The sequence below is a fragment of the Lynx canadensis genome, chromosome D4 (genome assembly GCF_007474595.2).
Source record: "Lynx canadensis isolate LIC74 chromosome D4, mLynCan4.pri.v2, whole genome shotgun sequence".
In the NCBI taxonomy this organism is placed as follows: Eukaryota; Metazoa; Chordata; class Mammalia; order Carnivora; family Felidae; genus Lynx; species Lynx canadensis.
This window is the reverse complement of record NC_044315.2, coordinates 73,881,079-73,901,221: the sequence shown is the minus strand read 5'-3', so window position 1 is coordinate 73,901,221 and position 20,143 is coordinate 73,881,079. Positions and strand designations below refer to the sequence as shown.

The 20,143-nt window shown below is 49.3% G+C and overlaps 1 protein-coding gene across 1 annotated transcript in view; it reads right to left on the bottom strand.

Annotated features, from left to right (window-relative positions):
* The window catches only part of ZNF618 (zinc finger protein 618), a 198,628-nt gene that overhangs the window by 77,186 nt on the left and 101,299 nt on the right, over nt 1-20,143 (bottom strand). Inside the window, exon 3 of the mRNA XM_030292839.1 lies at nt 6,852-6,895. Coding sequence (XP_030148699.1) covers nt 6,852-6,895 — 44 coding nt within the window. The remainder of the gene's footprint in view (nt 1-6,851; nt 6,896-20,143) is intronic.

Sequence of the window (20,143 nt, the reverse complement as noted above, 5' to 3'; positions counted from 1 at the left end):
CAGACAAAAACGTGGAAAGTTTGGCCAAACTATGAAAAATATCAGCTCGTAGGCCAATGATGGAGTACTCCTAACTGAATGCAGAGGGGCGATTTTTCAGCCCCAGAAAACAGAAGAAGTGGTGGGCATGGCCGCCCCCCTCCCCAGGCAGCAGCGATGAGGAGGGGGAGGAGGACACACTGCAGCCCAGTTCACTGCAGGATGCGAAGGCGGCAGTGAGCAGGAAGGTAGGTTTGGAGCATAAGGGCATTCTTAAGCATCACGCTTTGCATGGAAAGCTGGAGGAAGCACAAGCTAAGGGTGAGAATTTTTCTGTTCCGTGAGCAGAGCCAGACAAACGGTGAGGCTGTGGAAACTTCCTGAGCTGTTTTCTCAGATCGAGGGCCTTTGACATCAAGGGGCTCAAGAACCAACCGGGTTGGACGATCCGAGTTACCCTTCTCAAGATGGCGCCTCTTCAGGACGAGGCGAGACTTCTGAATGCCCTGAAAGGGTCGGGTCGGGTCGGGTTGGTGCAGGGGTGCCACTTACTGAATCTGTTCAGGCTCCTTCTGGGTGCGTGCACTGAAAACTCCTGGGTGCATGCACTGAGCACAGGGCTCCCTAGGGACCCCAGTCACCTCCCTCTGCTCGACCACCGCAAGCCATTTGGCAAAAATGATTCACCGTTTTCGATGCGCATTAGTTTGCATTTCTGTGGCTGTCTCCAGAGGGCAACCTAAGGACGTGCCTGAATTTTCCGGAATCTGCCCTATCTGCAGAGCCTAGGTTTAACAGTAACTGATCAGGCAGACAGGAAGCCCTGCCCACCAAAAAAGCACTGGCCTCGTGGAATGGGTCCAGGGTCCCCAGAGTCAGCCTGCAATTTTACGGCATTTTGTGGCCCGACTTCGCCCCAAGTTTGGTATGGTGAGCATACACATTTCTGGAAACCAAATCCGAGCTCCAATAACTGCACCATAACCTAGAATCAAGATAAAGATGTGCCCTGGCTAAAATATACCCAGCATGCTCTAATAATCCATTCTGCTAATATCGTACTGGTCAGGGACCACCATCGGGGCCAACTGCTACTGTGAGTTTTTTGTACAAATGAAGTTAATTTGTTCAGGGATACTTTGATTTTACTGCTGAAAACCAAAATGCGAAACAACAAGAAGGTATTCTTTAAAAAGTAATAATAGGGGCGCCTGGGTGGCGCAGTCGGTTAAGCGTCCGACTTCAGCCAGGTCACGATCTCGCGGTCCGTGAGTTCGAGCCCCGCGTCAGGCTCTGGGCTGATGGCTCAGAGCCTGGAGCCCGTTTCCGATTCTGTGTCTCCCTCTCTCTCTGCCCCTCCCCTGTTCATGCTCTGTTTCTCTCTGTCCCAAAAATAAATAAAAGTTGAAAAAAAAAAATTTTAAAAAGTAATAATAATAATAATTATGCGGCTGCACACACGTGGTGATCCGATTAAGTAATGGTCCACCAGTGAGAAAGCTTGGCCTGAAGGACCGAGACTCAGCTACGTCCAAAGCTATTTTACGACGTGTGTGACCCTGGACAAGCCTATTCCTCAATTCCCTCTGAGGAGGAGGGACAGTATCACTACCTCAGAGGGGAGGACCAAAGGAGATCTGTGCGTGACTGGATGGGGGTCAGCCCTTGACAAATGTGAGCTCCACCCCCACCCTTGTCCCTGACTCCAGTCCTCTCTCCAGGGTCCAGACTCAACAAGAAATCAATCGCCATCCCACTGTCATCTCCTCCTAGGAAGGGAATCCAGCACGGCGGTGATAAAAATAAACGTTTCCTGAACACCTACTATGGGCCAGGCATTGTGCTAGGCATATGCATATTACTATTTCACTGACAACACTATGAGGGAAGGTCTAATATAATTCCCATTTTCCAGATGAGGAAACTGGAGATTGTGTAACTAGCCCAAGGTCACACAACCAGGCAGTGGGTAGCCCTGGGACCTGGACCCAGGCAGTCTGGGCTCCTCAGCACGGTGCTAATGAGCTGCTTGGCCCTCAGCGGGGCTAGAGAGAAGGTGAGGAAGTGACCTGGCAGACCAGCCATGGAGAAGTGTGCATTATCTGGATTCAGAACTCACACAATGCTTTGCTGAACTGGATTCCTCGGGCCTGAGAAGATACAGCCTTCGGAAACTCACTTCCAAGGCTACCTTTTAAGGTCCTGCCTGTCCTGAACTCTTGGCGACACCTCTTTAATCCTGCCTCTTACTGTTTATTCACCTTCTGGCAGCCAGAATGATCCTTTTAAAACCAAATCACATCATACCATCCCTCTGCTCAAACTCTCCAGTGGCTCCCCACACCTCACGTAGGGTAATGGCCAAAGTCGTGATGATAGCCTCCAAAGCGCTATCTGCCATATCAGCTTCCTTGCTCCTGCTCCAACACAATCTATACATCACTGCCCCAGGGCCTTTGCACCTGTTGTTCTCTCTGCCTGAATGTGTTTCTCCCCAGTGACTGCTTGGTTCAGTCCCTCATTTTCTTCAGATCCTTTCAAATGTCACCTTCTGGTGATGCGATACTCCTTCTGGCTCTCCCAATCCCCATTCTGCTTCTCTCTCACTCCCATCACTGTTTAGCCTATGACATACCACACATTGTATGTATTGATTACATCGCCTCCACTCTCACTAGAAAACGAGTTCCACAAGGCCAGGGATTTCTGTTTTGTTCCAGCACCCAGATCAGATCCTGGCCCTTTGTAGGCGCTAAGTATTTGCGGAATGAATGCATGAGATTTGGTCTTATCACCAACCCCCCACTCCCGACCAAATCTCTCTGTTTACAAGATCCTGATTGCTTGTTAGGCAACCGGTCTACACAGCAAGGCAATGAGTCCCTTAACCTCTTCTATCCCTGGTTTCCTTATCTGAAAATGAGACAGTTACTCCAGATTATCTATAGAGCCCTATCAGCTCTAAAAACCTTCAACTGACAAAAAAGGCATAATTCTTCATTACAGCAACCCTGTAGCTACGTTTACTTGGTTACAAAAACTGCATTTTCTTTAGAATTTTCCACAGTTAAGGCCCCACAGCCCCCACGCCTCTCAGAATAAGTGAAGTCTGGCTACAGTTGTGCTATGTGGTTTGTAACCTGCACACCAAGTCAGCCCTGACCTCAAGTGCAGGGATCACCGGTCCTGTAAAATCGACCCAGGTTGGGTTACAGAGAAGTAAACCAAACCACATTCGGCTGTTTCTTAGGATCAGAAACACCACCTCTCCTTGTCCCCCTCAATTTAACACTAATTCCTTAGCAGTCCGTGCTGTTGGTTTTGGGGTTTAGCCAGAGGCCCTCTGGAGAAGTAACAAAATTAGGCGTTCTGGGCCAAAAGACAGGCGCTGGGAAGAAAGCAGACCTTGGCATAATAACCGAGTGCGCCGGGACCCGGCCGGGACCTGGGGGAGGAGGCCCGGGTCAGAGGGCCGGGGCTCCTTCTAGGTCATTCCTGGCCAGGGTGGCATAGCCTAACTCTGACTTCAGGGAGCCTCAGGCCTTTGTTTCTCCATCTGAAACAGGGACTAAATGTGTCTAATGCTCTGCAAAGTGCCGAGGTGTCTAAACCCCACCTGGCCGATCTAACGCAAGGCCAGGGTCAAATTCGCAAGTGGCCTCAGCTATGGCCTGCATTAATATTCTCCTGATATTTAACGCATAATTCACTTCTCAGACTGAATGCTGGGTCACTATACAACAGCACTGTTTGGGTCTCTCAAAGATGCTCTATTAGCTTTAATTATAGAATCAATATAAACTCACTGGTTGAGCTCCTTCAAAGTCCCTGGCTTCTTGACAAGCACCTAGCCAATGGCACAGCCCCCAGCCCCTAACAGGCTCCTCTAACATCTGTTAACTGACCACTTCATCCTCACAAGTGGGAGGGAACAGTGGTTAAGTGTACCTATCAGAGAAGTGAGACCTGGGTGGGCATCCCGGCTCTACTGCTCACTTCCAACTGGGCAGCCTGAGGCCCGTTAAGCACTCCATGCCTCAGTTTCCTCTTCTGTAAAGTGGAAATAATAAGAGTACCTCCTTCATAGGGCTATTATAAAGATTACATCAGTTAACAATAATCTAATATATGTGAATCACTTAGCTCAGAGCCTGACACAGAAGTGCTGAATGAATGCTAGTTGTTACCACTAGAAATTTCTTCTTTAAGTCACACATGACCCTAAGACTTGAGCTGGCCCTTCCTGGTGCATATTCTGGCACTGTGGGGATAGCGCTCTGTCACAGAGTATGTGCAAGCCCAGTCTACTGAGGCCGGGCAAACTGATGGTACACGTGCCATCCCCCCTTCCCCTTACCAGGCCAGGCACCTCTTCTCCTTCTGACGGCAGCCTGAGGCTGGTAAGACTCAATTCAGAACTTCAGGCAGCCACTGCTGCTATGGGGAAACCTGCCTGCGGCCTTCTGACCTGGTGTGGGAGAAACTCATGCATCGGAAAGTGACGGCAAGAGCTACACCTGCATGAAAGTCCTGAGAAACAGATGGAGGCTCGTCCTCTGTCCACACTCAAGAGTCTGCTGGATGACTACTTTAGCATCGAATCCGTCTGAGTTCTGACACACGGCACTGGGCCTAGCAGAACAGCTGCTCAATAAACATGGGGGTCAGTGGGAGAGGCTGGCCAGACCCTCACTCCAGCACAGCACTGTTGAGTGGCGAAAGCACCCTGCTTTAGCAGGTTCGAGGCCTGACATCACTTATTCATCACAAGACCCCGAGCAGGGCCGTCCCTCCCCAAGTGTCCAGGGAGAGGGTGGGACTGGACAAGCTCCGAGGCCCCTTCCAGTCGTGACAATCCAATCCAGGAAGCACTTCCAGGCACCCCCAGTCTAGGGACTGCCGCCGCCCCATGTACTGCTTTTACACGAAATCCCACGACCAGGGGCCCAGCAGCCAAACACAAGGCGCTGGGCAGCTGCCGGCCACAGGTGTCACTGCCAGCGTTCACAGGCCTGAGCCTGGTGGTCTACCCCCCACCCCCACATCATCCCCACATCTCCCATCTCATTCGGGATATCCGTCCCCCAAACACTGAGCGCCTGCTAGGGGTTTCTGCCTATGGATCTGGTACCCTAAGGGGAGAGGCAGAGAAAATTACACAAATACGTGGGATAAATACAGAGCGTGAACAGCCTATGAGGGACACAGGCCACAGGCCACAGGCCCTTGAAGGAGAGGTGCAGGGAAGGTTTCTCCCAGGGGAGGATGGAGTCAAGACGTGAAGGAAGATCAGAGAAAAGTACATTCCAGCCAAAGGGAACAGCAGCTGGAAAGGCTCTCAGGCAGGAGTCAGCTGAGGCCAGGGGTTGGCAAACCACAGACTGGGTATTTATGGATCACCTATGGTGCTTTCACAGGCACTGATGGGACAGAGAAGTTGCCAGAGAGACCTATGGTCTTCAAACTGTAAAAATATTTACTATCTGGCCCTTCACAGGTAAAGCTGGTCGACCCCTGATTTAGGGGGGTAGATAAACTGAGAGGAGGTCAGGGGGAGCAAGGGGGAGCCGGACACATGAGGAGACCGGGGAAGTGGCTGGGAGCCGGGCCGTGCTGGGTGGTGTGGGTCACGGTGACCTCCGGCCCGGTATCTCTGCCTCCATTCTAGCCGCCTCCAATCCACCCTGCACACGGTTGCTGGGGTGATCTTCCCAAACCACAGAGCCAAGCATGTGACTCTTTCTCAAAGAGCAATGGCTCCCCGTCGTTTCCCGAAGTGCGTTCCAAGGAACCCTTGCTCCACAGCCAAACTTTCAATAAAAGGGTTCCACAGTTAAACAACTTGGGAGAAATACGGAATTCTCATCCCAGATGTTGTCAGGCGCACACGTGAGCAGGTGAGAGACTGAAAAGGACCCACAGCAAAGAAATCTGTTGCCTCTGTTGAACCCGCTGTCCTTCACACTCACTTGGCCACAGACCCTCTCTTTTCTACAAAAATCTCTTAACGTTCTAAAGAACCAGTTGTGGACTAAAGGGAAAGTTCCTCTGCCTGGCGTTCATACTCTGACCCCAACTCCAGTAGGTAATCCTAGAGCCCGGTCCAGATCTGGTGTGTGTGGCTTGGAGAGCCAACTCTCGTCAGTCCCTCGCCTTCCTCCTATCTCCAGTGGCCCCCATAAAGGTCATTTGGCCACTCCAGCTCCGCCCTCCCTGAGGGAACACGGCGACAGCAGAAACAGCGCTGACATGTACCAAGTGCCTGCCTGTGCCACCACCAGAGGCAGACATCTGCAGCGTGGGCCTATCCAGCATCTCTTCCCGCCTTCTTCGGGAATGACCGCCCAGCTTTCCTTGAGGGACCCCCCCCCCCCCCGGTCCAAACTCCTGCCAGCTCCCAGGGTGAGGACACAGCCCTGGTCTGGCTACGCAGAGTATCCCCTCCCCCTGCTGTGGGGGGATGGGGGAGCAGTTCAGGGAGAGGAGCACAGGACTCAAGCTGGGCCACGAGTTCCAGACTAGGATGGGATGGGCAGGCTGCTCTGGAGGTCACCGCATGGCAGCCAAGATGGGATTCGAGCCCGGTCCTCTGCCCCAGCTCGAGCGCCCAAAGGCCAGTTCAGAACCCAGTCATCCTTGGTCCATTCGTGGCTGCTCAGAGAGGGTACCGGGGGCTGGGGCGGTGGGGCTCCGAAGTGCTGACCACGACCGCACATCCTCCGGGGAAGTATGGATACTTGCCAGCAAAGGGAGCTGGCCTGGACCACCCACCCCCTTTCAGGGGAAGGGAAGGACCAGAGAGAGGTGGCTGTCAGCTGTGAAACGGGGAGGGGGGGCAGGGAAGGGGACAGCCATGGGCACGGGGAGTGTACCTGCTCGCCGTGCTTTTCCTTCCAGCTGCACTGGCTCCGTCAGCCTGCAAAAGAAACCCAAAACACCTCCATCAGCCATGGGGGAAACCACAGACCCTACCCACTGATGCCCCACCAAGCTCCCCCTCGACACCCGCCTCCAGACGGAAGGGAGAGCTAGCACAAACCCCTGCTCCATTCTTCCAGGTGGGGAAAATCTGCCCCTAGTGGTAAGAGGGAGTCAGACCACCCACCCCACCCCCCGCCCCCACCCCCGGAATTTGCTTGGCCCTTTAAATCCAGAGGAGCACCCATTGCCAACACAAACCCAGCAACCACAGGGCCCTGGGGACTCAGTGAAAAGTAAGTAACCAGCTAAATCTGAGATTGAATTGCACCATTTTTATTTTCATCTGGGATTTCCAATAAAACAGTAGCCGCAGATTTATTCCTACCAACCGGAGGGGGAAAATCCTATTATGTTAAAATATTCTGTCCCCCAACCCTCCTAGCAGGGAGAGACAAGAGAGTACTGGTTCTTAATCTCTTTTTATTTGGGGGTGGGGGTGGGGCAGGGGTGGACAGGGAGATAAGGCTGACCAAATGAAAATTTCAGAAATCATAAAGTTCTGGTTCAGATGGAGAGACCCAGGGCCTGAGCCAGGAGGGAGCTGCCTGAAGTCTCATGAGGACTGAATGACCAATACCTGGGGTTCCTGACCACTAGGCTGGTATTGGGGGGACCTCTATGCAGAAGCTGAAGTAGGCTGCAGATATGGGAAGGACGCACTGGTCGAAGATGCGTTTTCCTGGCTTTGTCAAAGCATTTACAATAATAGTAATCCTACTTAGAATACTGCAGGTTCAAAACTCTGGCACACATGTGTTTCCAAATTCAGAATCCTTCCAAGTTTAGGAAGGTAATGTAGCGCATGTGTTCTGTATTTTGAAACACCCTGGCAGGGTCTGGGGAGACACCCCACCCCCTGACCCCGACTCAAGCACACAGTGATACTTCCAGAGTGAAACGTATGCGGTCAGCCCTACAGAGGCTCAGTGAAGACGCAATGAGTCTCTTCTCCCTTCGGGCCAACTTGTGCCACCTCACCGATTACAAAACATCTTTCTGCTTTCAAGGTTTTTGAATTTCAGGATTGTGGACCTAAAAGAAAGACAACAGCAGCCACCTTTGGATGAGCGTGCTTACTAAGAAGTTGCAAACTGGCAAAACCAGATGGTGGACTTCAATGCGGTCAATATGTAAAAACACCAAGGATTTCACCCAAAGAAGGCTGGATTTCAGCATGTGTAAGCAGCACTCAGGCCCACATGACCACAGCCAGCTAGGGCTGCCATACCTGGTTTTCCACAGTGCCCGCTGCTCCGTCTTGCCTTACGCTCGGCCCTCCTGCCTGGCCCCCAGGGGTGTCCAGACTCCCTCCCCCAGCTAACTTCCCATCAGGCGCCAGTGTCCGCACATTTAATGCTTCTTATTCAGTCCTCCTGATGGGTCCCCCAACATACATACACAGTATCCCCATTTTACAAGTGAGGCAACAAGAGTCCAAGAATGTAAGTCATTTATCCAACATCCCACAGCTACAAGCCTAGGTCTGGGTCACTCCGGTGCCCTCTTTGCTCAGCTCTGGAATATTTTATCTCCCGCCAACATTCAGAAGAAGAGCCAATCGGGAAATGAAGGAAACCCACACAGCCCCCACTGCCCCGACCGGGGAAATGCAAAGATGAAGGACAAGTAAGGAGGTAGAAACGTGAGACCTGGGAGGGAGAAATTAATGGGATGCTGGTGTATTACTTCAGTGGAAGAAACAAGAAAGCGGAAAATGGTTTGCATATTATTTCACTGGGAGCAAAAGAATGGGATCAATTACAGCCTCTTTCCGACATCTTGCATTCCCCAAAACTTCTATGGAAAGTGAATGGGAAGAACTTGTTTTAATCTTCATATCCTAAGAGGCAGAAGTGGTAAAGGGTGGAAATTCTGCCCCAGAGAGCTTTAAAACATTATAAAATCCCAAATGATCTCTCATCTTTCAGACTCAACTCTGGGCCATGTATTTCTAGCATTTCATACATATTTTCATGTTGTCTTTTTTTTTTTTTTTTTTTTTGGTCCTTTTCCTTCCCCGTTTCACCCAGGGTTGATCACATGAGGACAGTGAACATGACACCAGGTAGGAGAAAAGATTCTGTCTCTGGCACACCTTATCATCTCCACCTACGTTTCCCTTTTAATGTTTGTGTTACTTGTGCTTTTGCCACCAATAGCAACTCTCAGTTTTGTTTTCCACCAATTTTTATAAAACAAAGACAAAATGCTAAAAATGTTCAGCGGTCCAAACAAATCCCTGCACAGAAACTCGGGCGGTGCGGCAGAGGAAACGCAGCCGCTGGAGGGCCGAGGGCCACCTGGGCAGATGTGACATGGCCGCTTACCGGAGCTGATGCGGGTGGGCGCATTGGTGGACGACAGGCGCAAGGCAGAGATGTCCGAGAAAGCATGTGTTCATATCACAGCTCCCGTCAATCATGGCACTTGGGCCTGGCTGAGTCCAGACCAGCCGTGAGGGGCCCTCCCAGCCCCAGCGGGAGCCCACAGTGCTGAGGGCGCCCACCTTCAGGTGGAGGGATCTGTGAGATGCCAGGCGAGCTCTTACTGCTTGAATTAAGCTGAACCTCTGAACCTCTGAACCTCTGACAGTCATTTTCCAAATGGTCTAATACCAGCCATTTCCTAAGATTCAACCTAAACCACCAACTAACTCACTTTTACCCAGGGTAACCTGACCTGCTTCTCAATTTGCATTGAAGGTGAATGGCACGGGGTCTGGCGTCAATAGACAGTCTTCAGTTTGGAGCCCCGCTTTTGCCATTTCCGGGCTGTATGATTCTTGGTAAGTCACCTGCACCCTCAAGGCCTCAGTTTCCTCAGGTGCAAAATGGCAATATGCCACCCCCAGGACTATCTCCTAGGACTGGCGAGACTTCTGATAAATAAGGTAACTCGTGTAAAAGTACCTAGCACGGACTAAGTACTGATTGCATGGCAGATGAGCGAGGGGCAGGGCCGACCTGCTCTGCTCCAAGGGTCTACCCGGCCTGTCTCAGGGAGTGATCCAAATCCCATGCTACAAGCCAGCATCTCATTAGCATCCACCAGACCCCACAGCTCTGAGGCTTCCTCTGAAGGGCTGGTCAAAACGATACCAAATACACTGAGTAGTAAGTACTTAGTACTTGTTAAGTACTAGGTACTAAACACAGGCCAGGTATCTGTAGTACCCGCTTGAGCAATGGAAATCCAGCTGCCAACGGACCATGTGCTCCTATAGATGCAGCTTCTGTCTGGCTCCCACCTTGGGCAGGCTCCTTCCTTTTCAATGGACCTGAGGTTCTCATTGGTAGAAACAGGACGGGAGGCATGAGAGTTAAATCAGGTCTCCTGCCACCCTTCATCTCTGTTTCTCTGTATGGAGCTGATCCAATCTTAACCAAGCCCCTCTATGGCAAGTGAAATGGGGCGGGGCACAGTGGGCGCATGAGAGACCCTCCTCCTCACGCTTATAAGGTGGGTACAGGCATCCACACACCCCCCAGCTCTCCACAAGGGCACCTGGCCCCCTTTGCCCACCCCATCCATTCCTTTTACACCAGTTTCTCCTTAGGACCCGGGCAAAGCTATTTTCGGTTTCATTCGACCCTCCTCTTCCCTCCCAAATGAATGTTAAGTTGTTCTTTTCCATTCTCTTATTAAGGATTTTCTTGGAAAGAAAATATTATTCCAAACCCAGAAATTTTATTTCTGAATTTGTGCAAATGTAAGTTGTAGGACATTAGCTGCATTTCACATTTTGTGCAAATGGCAGAAACAGGCAATTCGTGTGCTACGGGATGGGGGCTGGCCAACGATTTCGATAAAATAAACCCTTTTTTAATTTAAATGCTAATGCACTGAATTAAAATTTAATAACTGAGGAAATTGAAAAGCCGAGCAGGAATATTGGAAATAAATCCAAGCAGAAACAGCTGAAATTAAAAATTCTAGAGAGTAGGAGGATAGCAGCTAAGCTGTCTTATATGATTACATTTTTTTTTTCAGAATGAAGCAAAAAAAAAAAAAAAAAAATCCTATCTCTCGCTGGCTCTAGGGCAGTAAATCCACAGTGCTGTGATTTATTGCTCAATTTTCCTGAGGGAAAAAGGCTTTCTTTCATGCTGAAATATTTCATAAATTTCAAGCCAGCATAAATTCTTAATTTAAAAGTTATGGAGGTCACATTTAGTGCACTGGTACGGTTCCAAAATCTTAAAGGAATAGCAGCAACCCAAAAAAAAAAAAAAAGAAAAAAGGCAAAAAGGAGGGGTAGAATTTGCTCCTTTTTTTTTTCTTTTTCTTTTTTTCATTTTGGTTTTAATTCACGAGTTGAAATTTCATTATTAAAGATTCCTCCTGGATGGATAGAACCCAAGCACATGGGGAACTGGTATGTGTTTGGAAATCTGCTGCAAAAGATAAAGAGATAAAGATTTAATTCAATTATAAAAGGGCATTTTTTTTTTTTTAAAGCCACTTGAGGAATTTCTGGTAAAAATTTCCTCCCTTCATTGCCCGGGAAGGGGTGAGGGTGGGGGAGGGTGGCCAACGTAATTGCTTCTCTTAGATCTCCAATCTTTTGTGCACACTGATATATTCATTTGTTATACAGCTGTTCAGCGGCGGAAAGAATGCTGGGGCGCCCATAATTCTAAGCAAATCAATCAAAAATTAATGATTTGTCATGCTTGCACAATGGAGGAAAACAGCTCCTTGGGTCCTGGCTGCCTGATCTCGAAGAATGAAATGCCTTTCTGCGATAAGAGAACCAAGCCAGAGGCTCAGCAAGGCTGAGGTACCACTGCGAATGTGGGTGCTCATGGTCCCCTGAGCCCTGAGAGGATGGAGGAGGGCCGCCATCTTGGAGAGGGCATCTCCAAAATGGTGCCTCAGCCAGTTAAGCCCAAGACAGACCCGATACAGCACATTCCCATGGTGGTATAATTAGGATCTTGCCTTCTCCCTCCCCTACTGCAATGCAAAAACTGCTTCCTCTTGGGAGACATCAATGACTCCCATCTCCCCCGCCAGATGTGACGTGTCCCTATTCACTGTTCCCCCAACACTCCTAACACTCCATCACCAGCACTTCTTACCAACTCTATGGGATGGGATCCACAGTTCCTGGAGCACCAATGTCCCCCAGGCCGGGCGCTCCTTCTGGACAAAGACCATATGCCACACGTGGCCATGACTCCAGCACCCAGCTCGGGGCCTGACACATGGCAAACATTCAGCAAATATGGTTGAATCCATTAGGTTATCTCTCGGGAAACAATGACAATGAAGTTGCTTAGATGAATAAATGATCTGCATTGGCAACTAAGATGAAGTATAACAACTGATCTTAAATAATCACTCACTCCTTTATTCATTCAACAGATATTCCTTGAAAGCCTACTGTGTTCAGCTTTGGGTGGACAAACTCAAATCCACTGATGGACAATTCCAAATACCCAACATTTACTACTTCTTGGCTTTCTCCTCCCTTGGAAGGGAAAAGTGAATGTGAACTCAGGAGAGAAAAGAAGTTCCCCACATGCCCAAATGCCTTTCAAGTCTCATCGTCTCTCTTAATTCACATGAATGTTATATTCACAAGTATCAAATGCACATTACTCCAAAATAAGCCTGTACTTCACACGTGCATATGTTTGAATATAAAAATACTGTTTTATATTACTAACAGGTACAACTGACCCTGTAGGAAGACGTTCAGCCTCAGGACTGAGGGAAGCCAAGTGCACTCAACCTGGAAGCCTGGAGGAGGCACTGCACTTATGAGTGAGAAGCAGACCCTGCCTAGAGGATCATTCTACATCTCCTAACATTCCGGAGGACAGGAGGACAAGTGGGTTCCAAACAACTTGAGCCTCACTTACACACCTCTTTCCTTTCCAGCAGCCGTGGATCCCCAAAATTTAACTTGGAATTTCCTGTCTGTCCCACTGAGGCACAAGACTCAAATCAGGAGAAAGTCATTTGTTCACCCTGTGAGTATTTAATGAGCTCCTTCTATATACACTAGACATTGTTCTAGGCAGTTGGGGTATATCCCTGCCCTCACGGCGATTACATTCAACTCGGAGGAGACAGAAGCATTAAGTGTAATCAATTAGTAAAATATATCATGCTCGAAAGGAATCAGTTCCGTGAGGGGAAAACAGAGAAGGGGAAGGGCAGTCAGAATGCTGGGCCAAGGGAGGGGCCACAGGCTGCAATTTTAAGTAAGGTGAGAAGAGCAGGTGTCATTGGGCAAACAATGGAAGGTAAGGGAGTTGGTATCTGGGGCAAAGGGAATGACCAGTGCAAAGACCCAAGGGCAGGAGTGTGCCTGGTGTGCTCCAGGAACAGCAAGGGTGCCATGAGCAAGGACGAGAGGAGGAGAGGTACGGGAGGCTGGCCCACGTGGGGTCTTGGCGGCCACTGAAGGCCTCTGGCTTTTACCCTAGAGTGCCACCGGAAGGTTTTGGCAAAGTGACATCATTTGACTTCCATTTTTACAAGATCCTTCTGGCTGCTAAGCTGAGAATGGACCAGGGGCAAAGGTCGAAGGAGGCAGGAGGCCAGGTAAAAGACGGTGTGGCTGGGACCAGGGGAGTGGCAGCAAGGGGGTAAGGAAGTGGGTTCTGAATATACTGGAAGGTAGAACCAGCAGGACCTCCTGACGAACTGGACCTAGGCTGTGACAGAAAGTAAGAGTCAGGGAAGACACCAAAAATCTTGGGCCTCCACACCAAGAAAACAGGAATCGTCTCTCCGGTACATGAGAAGATGAGTCACACGCCTGACACGGATCGTCACGCGACACCAAATCCTCCCCCAAACCCTGCTCAGGAGACACTGCAGTTTAACTATCCCCCTTGGCCCAAGAATTAGCCAACGACCCAGAGGGGCCAAGTGACTTGCCCAAGGCCACACAGCAGGTCCCTGACTTGGCCAGGGCTCACACATCTTCTCACCCCAGTCAATGGCCATTTCCTCTACACACTTGGCCCTTCAGGTCTAGAAGCAACAAGGCAAACCTGGCCCAAAACAATGTAGATCAACTATTCACCTCCTGAACCATTAGGCCCCAACTCAAGCAAAGGCCACCCCTGCTTTTTCATTCTTGAAAAACATCTATGAAGGGTGACTGTGCCAACACCAAACAACAGCTTTGCATGTTACAAAGAGGATACCGCTCCCAGGAAACGAAATATATTCTAAATTCCCTAATTAGACCCTGTTTCTGACATCACGTTCAGTGATACACTTCTAGCACGTGATGCCTGGTTTTTAATTCTGTATTTGCTTTCTACCTGAACGTGGTCACTCAAAGCCACAGACCACTCAGGGATCCGAGCTGGAGGGGTGGGAGTTGGCTGCCTGAGAAGGCTCCGAGTTCAAAGAAGTGCATCTTTCAATGGGTATTCATAGAATGCACAGCAAACATGTGATTCTGAGAAAGGCCGTGGGAAACTGATGCCGAATCAGACCTCATTCTTCATCATTCACCCCGATACGAGCTATTAAGTGCCTGTGTGTGCAGGACACCGGGGTTGTTACTGGGGACACAACAGCCACAAGAACGGTCAGGGAGATGGGCAGTGATTGCTTAATTATTTCACACTATCAACTTATAATTCCCAACCGAGATATGTGCTCTCAAGAGAAAGGCCTAGGTTCCCCAAGCATCTTTGACAACAGGATCCAAGGAGACTGCAGGGTCGGAAGAGCTTCCCCAAGGGAGGGAGGCTGGAACAGGGCACACAGAGCTCTGGCTCAATAGGGAGAATGTAGTCTAGATGCAAATGAAGCTAACACAAGTTGAGTGCCAGAGGGCGAAGAGAAGGGTCCCATGTTGCCCAGCAGGGAAGCCTGGGTCACTGAGGCCTGCAGGGCCACAGCCTTCTCTGAAGGCCTTACCCCTGGACAAAGGGACCAGCCCACTGACATGCCCAGGTTCACATAGGGAACTCCTGATTAGACCCCGGTCCGGAGCCCAGAGGCCAAGGGAGGCCCAGACATGTCATCAACTGGCCAAGTTTCCAACCACCAGGGAGAACAAAGAGAAATGACCAATGTCTTTATTCCTCTTCGTTACAATGCCCTTCTGCCCCTCCCCAAGCCCTTGTTGTCTGAAGTCATGTGGTCAAGAAATAAATCAGATTTCCTAGGAATGGAACCAGTACAGTTTTGTTCCTTTCACAGTCACTGCCAGGTGTAGGCAGGTTCTTCTCCCTCTGGTGGACAGCCAGACGGACCAGAGGACCCTAATGCTGACATCGTCATCATCACTGCCACCACCTCGTCATTACTGTCCCCGTCATACCGTCAACAGCTGGTGATTACTGAGCACATGCAGACCAGGCACAGGGGTTTGGGCTTCACTCCAAGGCTCATGGGCTTTCCTGAAGGTTCATGCACCTCCAAAAGCAACCACTGGCTGCAGGATGGAAGCAGGGAGCCCAGCATGGAGGCCACTGTCATCTTCCAGGGAAGAGATGGCAACAGCTGGGGACAGCAGTGGAGGAGAGAAAGCTCTGGGTCAAAGGATTGCTGGGAGCGCCAAGGATCACCTAAGTGTGTGGAGAGCATGTGGGGCAGAGCTGGCACACAGCAGTCACTCAATAAATGGCAGGTTTAAAAACATACAAATAAAGGCAGCTATTGAGGAACCCTGGTCTGTCTTCGACTGTGTGCAGAGGACCTGATCTCTGTGCACAGATCTGGGCACCCGGGAGAGACAGAAGTGGGGTCTGACCCAAGGACCTTAGAAGGAGGGCAGCGTCCTGACGTCAGACAGGACAGGCTGCAGCCTCCCCCAGGCGGCCATGCGGGACTCATGCCGGACCCCAAGACTCGGTCTCATCCCAGGGCACTGGTGCCAGCACAGCTGGGGCCCACAATCCACACATGGATCTAAAGGATCCATGAGAATTCCTGGTTGTTTAATGTATGCAAATTCTATTCGTCCAGCAGGGGCAGATCACAAGTTCTAAGGCCACATCAAAAAAGGTAAAGCTGTTCCTGGGGTCAGGTCCAGCAAGGTTATGGGTTTTTTTAAATAATTTTTATATATGTTTATATTTTTTATATATTTTTTAATTTTTTTATATTAAAATAACCCTGTAGGGGTGCCTGGGTGGTTCAGTCGGTTAAGTGTCCGACTTCGGCTCAGGTCATGACCTCGCAGTTTGTGAGTTCAAGCCCCGCGTCAGGCTCTGTGCTGACAGCTCGGAGCCTGGAGCCTGCTTCCGATTCTGTGTCTCCCTCTCTCTCTGCCCCTCCCCCGCTCACACTCTGTCTGTCTCTCTCTCTCTCTCAAAAACAAATAAACATTAAAAAAATTTTTTAAATAACCCTGTATTTATAGGAAAGTTACAGAGAAACTATGGGGAGTTCCCTTCCACCTCTCACCCAACACAAAGAGCTTTAGGCAGGGAGAAACAGGGTCAGAGTTGTGTCTGCAGAAGGCAGCTAGAGCAGGCAACATGGAGGCATTAAGACCCGACAGGGGGCTGATGCCAGCATCGAGGGAGGGTGAGCTGAGGCCTCAGCCAAGGCCAGTGAGGCCTGGTCTCTCCCCCCAGGACCAGCAGTCAAAAAAAGCCTTCAGGCTCCAAGACTAAATTGTGAAGAAAAACATCAGCAGCGGTGGTGGCGGTCACTGGGAGTCAGGTGGGACACAAGCCCTGCCACTTGCTAGTGGGACCCTCGCCTCTCAGTGACTTGACCTCTCAGTGCCTCAGTTCCCTCCTCCGTAAAATGGGTGTGATGCTGGTGCCCAGCTCATGGGCTATTCTAAGGACTAAGTGAGCTAATCAGTCACATGCTTAGGGGAGGGCCTTCACAGCCACATAGCGCCAGCTTGTACTATTAATCCAGCATAAAGGGCCTCCAACAGGGACAATACTAGTGATCCCGGAGCAGCCAGCGTCTATTGAGCACCTCCTGTATTCCAGCCCTGGGCTCAGGCACGGGGTATACCGTCTTGAGTAATCTCCACAACCACCCTGGGTGGTAGGGACAGTCCCCAGTCCCGTGGGCCAGGTCAGGTCCCAGAGGCTTGCAGGGTGCAGGGACCAGTTGAAAGACGCTCGACCAGGCCCCAACCCAGATGCTCTGATTCCAAGTCCGTGTTCTCAAACCCTATGCCATGCTGCCTCCAAGGCCCGGCGGGGTGACCTTGGCGAGTGACTTCCCCGTCTTTAAGAGTGGACACGCTCCTCTGGGTGCATAAATGCTGCTCTGTTTGTTTTCTTTTCAAAAAAGAAATGCGTCTCAGTTCTTTACAGTCACACAGTTAATCTCTCAATTTACAAAAGAGTGAGTCATGTGACTGGATTCCACAAAAATTCTCTCTCCAGGTTTATGATTTTACAGAAAACTCCAGGGAAAACCGCCTGGAGCGAGTTAAAACCAGATCAGCCATAAACCATGTCCTGGTACAGCCTCACCAAGCCAAGACTCAGATTACTCATTAAATATGTGATAAATATTCGCTTCAGATCAGCAGGAAGTGGTGCGGGGGGGGAGGGGGCAGTTAAAAAAAAAAAAAGAAAAAAGAAAGACTTTTTTGCTTCAAGAGAGGAAAAAAAAAAAAACTATTATAACTAGAGAGAACTGCAAGCTCCAATTATTGAACCCAGAATTGGGGGACAGGGTTTTTCAAAGTCGCCTCCTTAGGTATTTTTAAGTAAGTCAGTAAAGGAAAAGGCTATCCTCAAACCTCTTCAAGGAGGACCAAAGGGCTTGGGCCTCCTGTAACAGGGCCACGGTGACACTGACATGCCCAGAATAGCAGCATCCTCACACCAGGAGACCCCTCCCCCTGAATGCTGGCATGGGCAAATTCTGCCCTCCTCCCTCCGTCCACCTGTCCAGGGAGGCTGCTGGACTGACGGCCTCTCAGAAGCCTTCCAGCTCTCACATCTGGAGGCAGGCAGCCTACGTTCAAATCCTGCCAGGATGTAGCTCCGTGACCGGGCTCAAGAAACATCACCTCACAGCCTCGGTTTCCCCCGATGTAAAACAGAGGAAAAAAATCCCCATGAAACACAACTGCTGGCTGGATAAAAAGGTATAAAGTCTGCAAAATTCTCAGCTAGTGTTAACAAGGCTACCTGAGCCACAGATCTGGATGATGTCATTATGATTACCCTGATGGTGGTGAGTAAAATTAATACATTCAAGAAACAAAGAAACCCAAACATATTCTGATCCCTTCAGCAGAATTTACTTGGCACAGTGCCTCCCTGCATAGAATCTGGAGCTGGATGGCCTGGGTTCAAGTCTCGACTCCACCACTTACAAACCACGTGACAGGGAGGAAGTCACTTAACCCTCTGAGTGAGACTCAGTTTCTTCATCTGCCAAATGGGGATCATGATACTACTCACCACACGAGGACACTTTGGACTAAATCAGTTAACATTTACAAAGCTCCCAAAACAATGCCTGGTAGATAGTAAACGATATATAAATGTTTATAATTAAAATGACTTAGCATGTATTGAACTTTAGGTATCAAATTATCATTTATTAAAATGTGGGCAAGTCCTGTTTTCCTCTGAGCCTTAGTTTCCCTACCTATAAATTGGAGAATTTTGACCAGATGGATTCTGAGAACCCTCCTACTTCTGAAACTTGCTGATTCTGGTGTTTCTGTCTTTGCTCATGCTGTTTCACCACACAGACTGTAGTCCACTGACCAGCTGGGTCCCAGGCCCTGCCCCACGAAGCCATCCTTGGCCACAGGGACAACCTGCCTGAGCACCTGGGAAACATCACTCTCTGCAGCTTTGTTCCCAACCAAAATTTCCACAAGGCAAAACTTCTACAAGGCTAGCTTTTCAAGGCTCCTCTGTGGCTCCACAGCTCCCAGGGCTATGCTGCATACAGAAGGGGCTTAATAAAGGTCAAGCAGTTGGTTTAAAACATAAAGGAAACTTATTGCCAATAATCAGAGAACCGTGGTGATGAATGGGGTCTAGGGAATCATCTAGTCCAAGAATGGCAAACAGGTTGTATTTTCAGTGTCAATTCTATTCAATTAGTAGTGGCCCCTGGGGGGCAACGCGTTGAGGTGGATTCTGGGGCCACATCAGAGCTCAGGTGAAGACAGTACTGTGACTGATTACGGATGTCTGCAGTGAGCATGGTAAAGCTGGGGATGGTAGCTAGCTTGCCCCCCTAAACTATTCCAACACCCTCCCTTTAAAGAGAAGCTGGGGTCTCCTGGCCCCCAAAGCACCCTTTATCGGGTACCACGTTCCCATTTGCAAAACAATCCCTATATGAAGGAGGAGCTGTGGCCTCTTAAAATTCAACGTAAAGGGATACCAAAGAAGACAGAAGACCAGAAACAAAAGAAATACACACAAGAAACTAAGAAGGAAGGAAGGAAGGAAGGAAGGAAGGAAGGAAGGAAGGAAGGAAGGAAGGAAAGAAAAAGAAAGAAGGAAGGAAGGAAGGAAGGAAGGAAGGAAGGAAGGAAGGAAAGAAAGAAAGAAAGAAAGAAAGAAAGAAAGAAAGAAAGAGAAAAAACTGCATAAAACACTGAACTTACTTTGGTTGTGAAACAAAAATAATTATAGGAGGGCAAAGTGGATGCTCCAAGAAAGACTTTTCTCTTTTTAAAGAAAGAGAAGTCTGGAACACATGCTCGAAGTAGAAATCTTACAAATTCCTATTGCAAAATAACTCCTGGTCAGCCAACCACAATCTCTATAAATATATCACAAGATCAACAGCCCAGGCAAATAGGGGGAGGGGGAGAATGACTGCATGAATTTTTCAAAAATCAAAATAGTCCCTCACATAGTTGGAAAGGAAGGAGCTCATGCATTTTCCGACCAAATGAAAGGCCCATGAAGAAAAGAAAGACTGTAATTCCTCACATCCCAGTGGGTGCCTACTGAGAAATCTACACAGCCAGATTATTCTGAAATTATTCTATAATTCTGTTTTCTTTGCAAGGGGAAAAGAAATCTGGTACCCTAAATTCATCAGCACAGCCATGATCTTACAATGGCTTCCATGGGATTATTCAGAGTGGAAACAGTCAAATACTCTAAGGGACCTGATCTGGGTGGTAAGGTAGGTCCTACAGGGTCTGACCTAGAAAAAGAGAAGGCCATCTAGGTATTTAAAATGGAGGCAATTTAATATAGAGATTTGACACAGGTGATGAATGGGCTGAGAAGTCAAACAG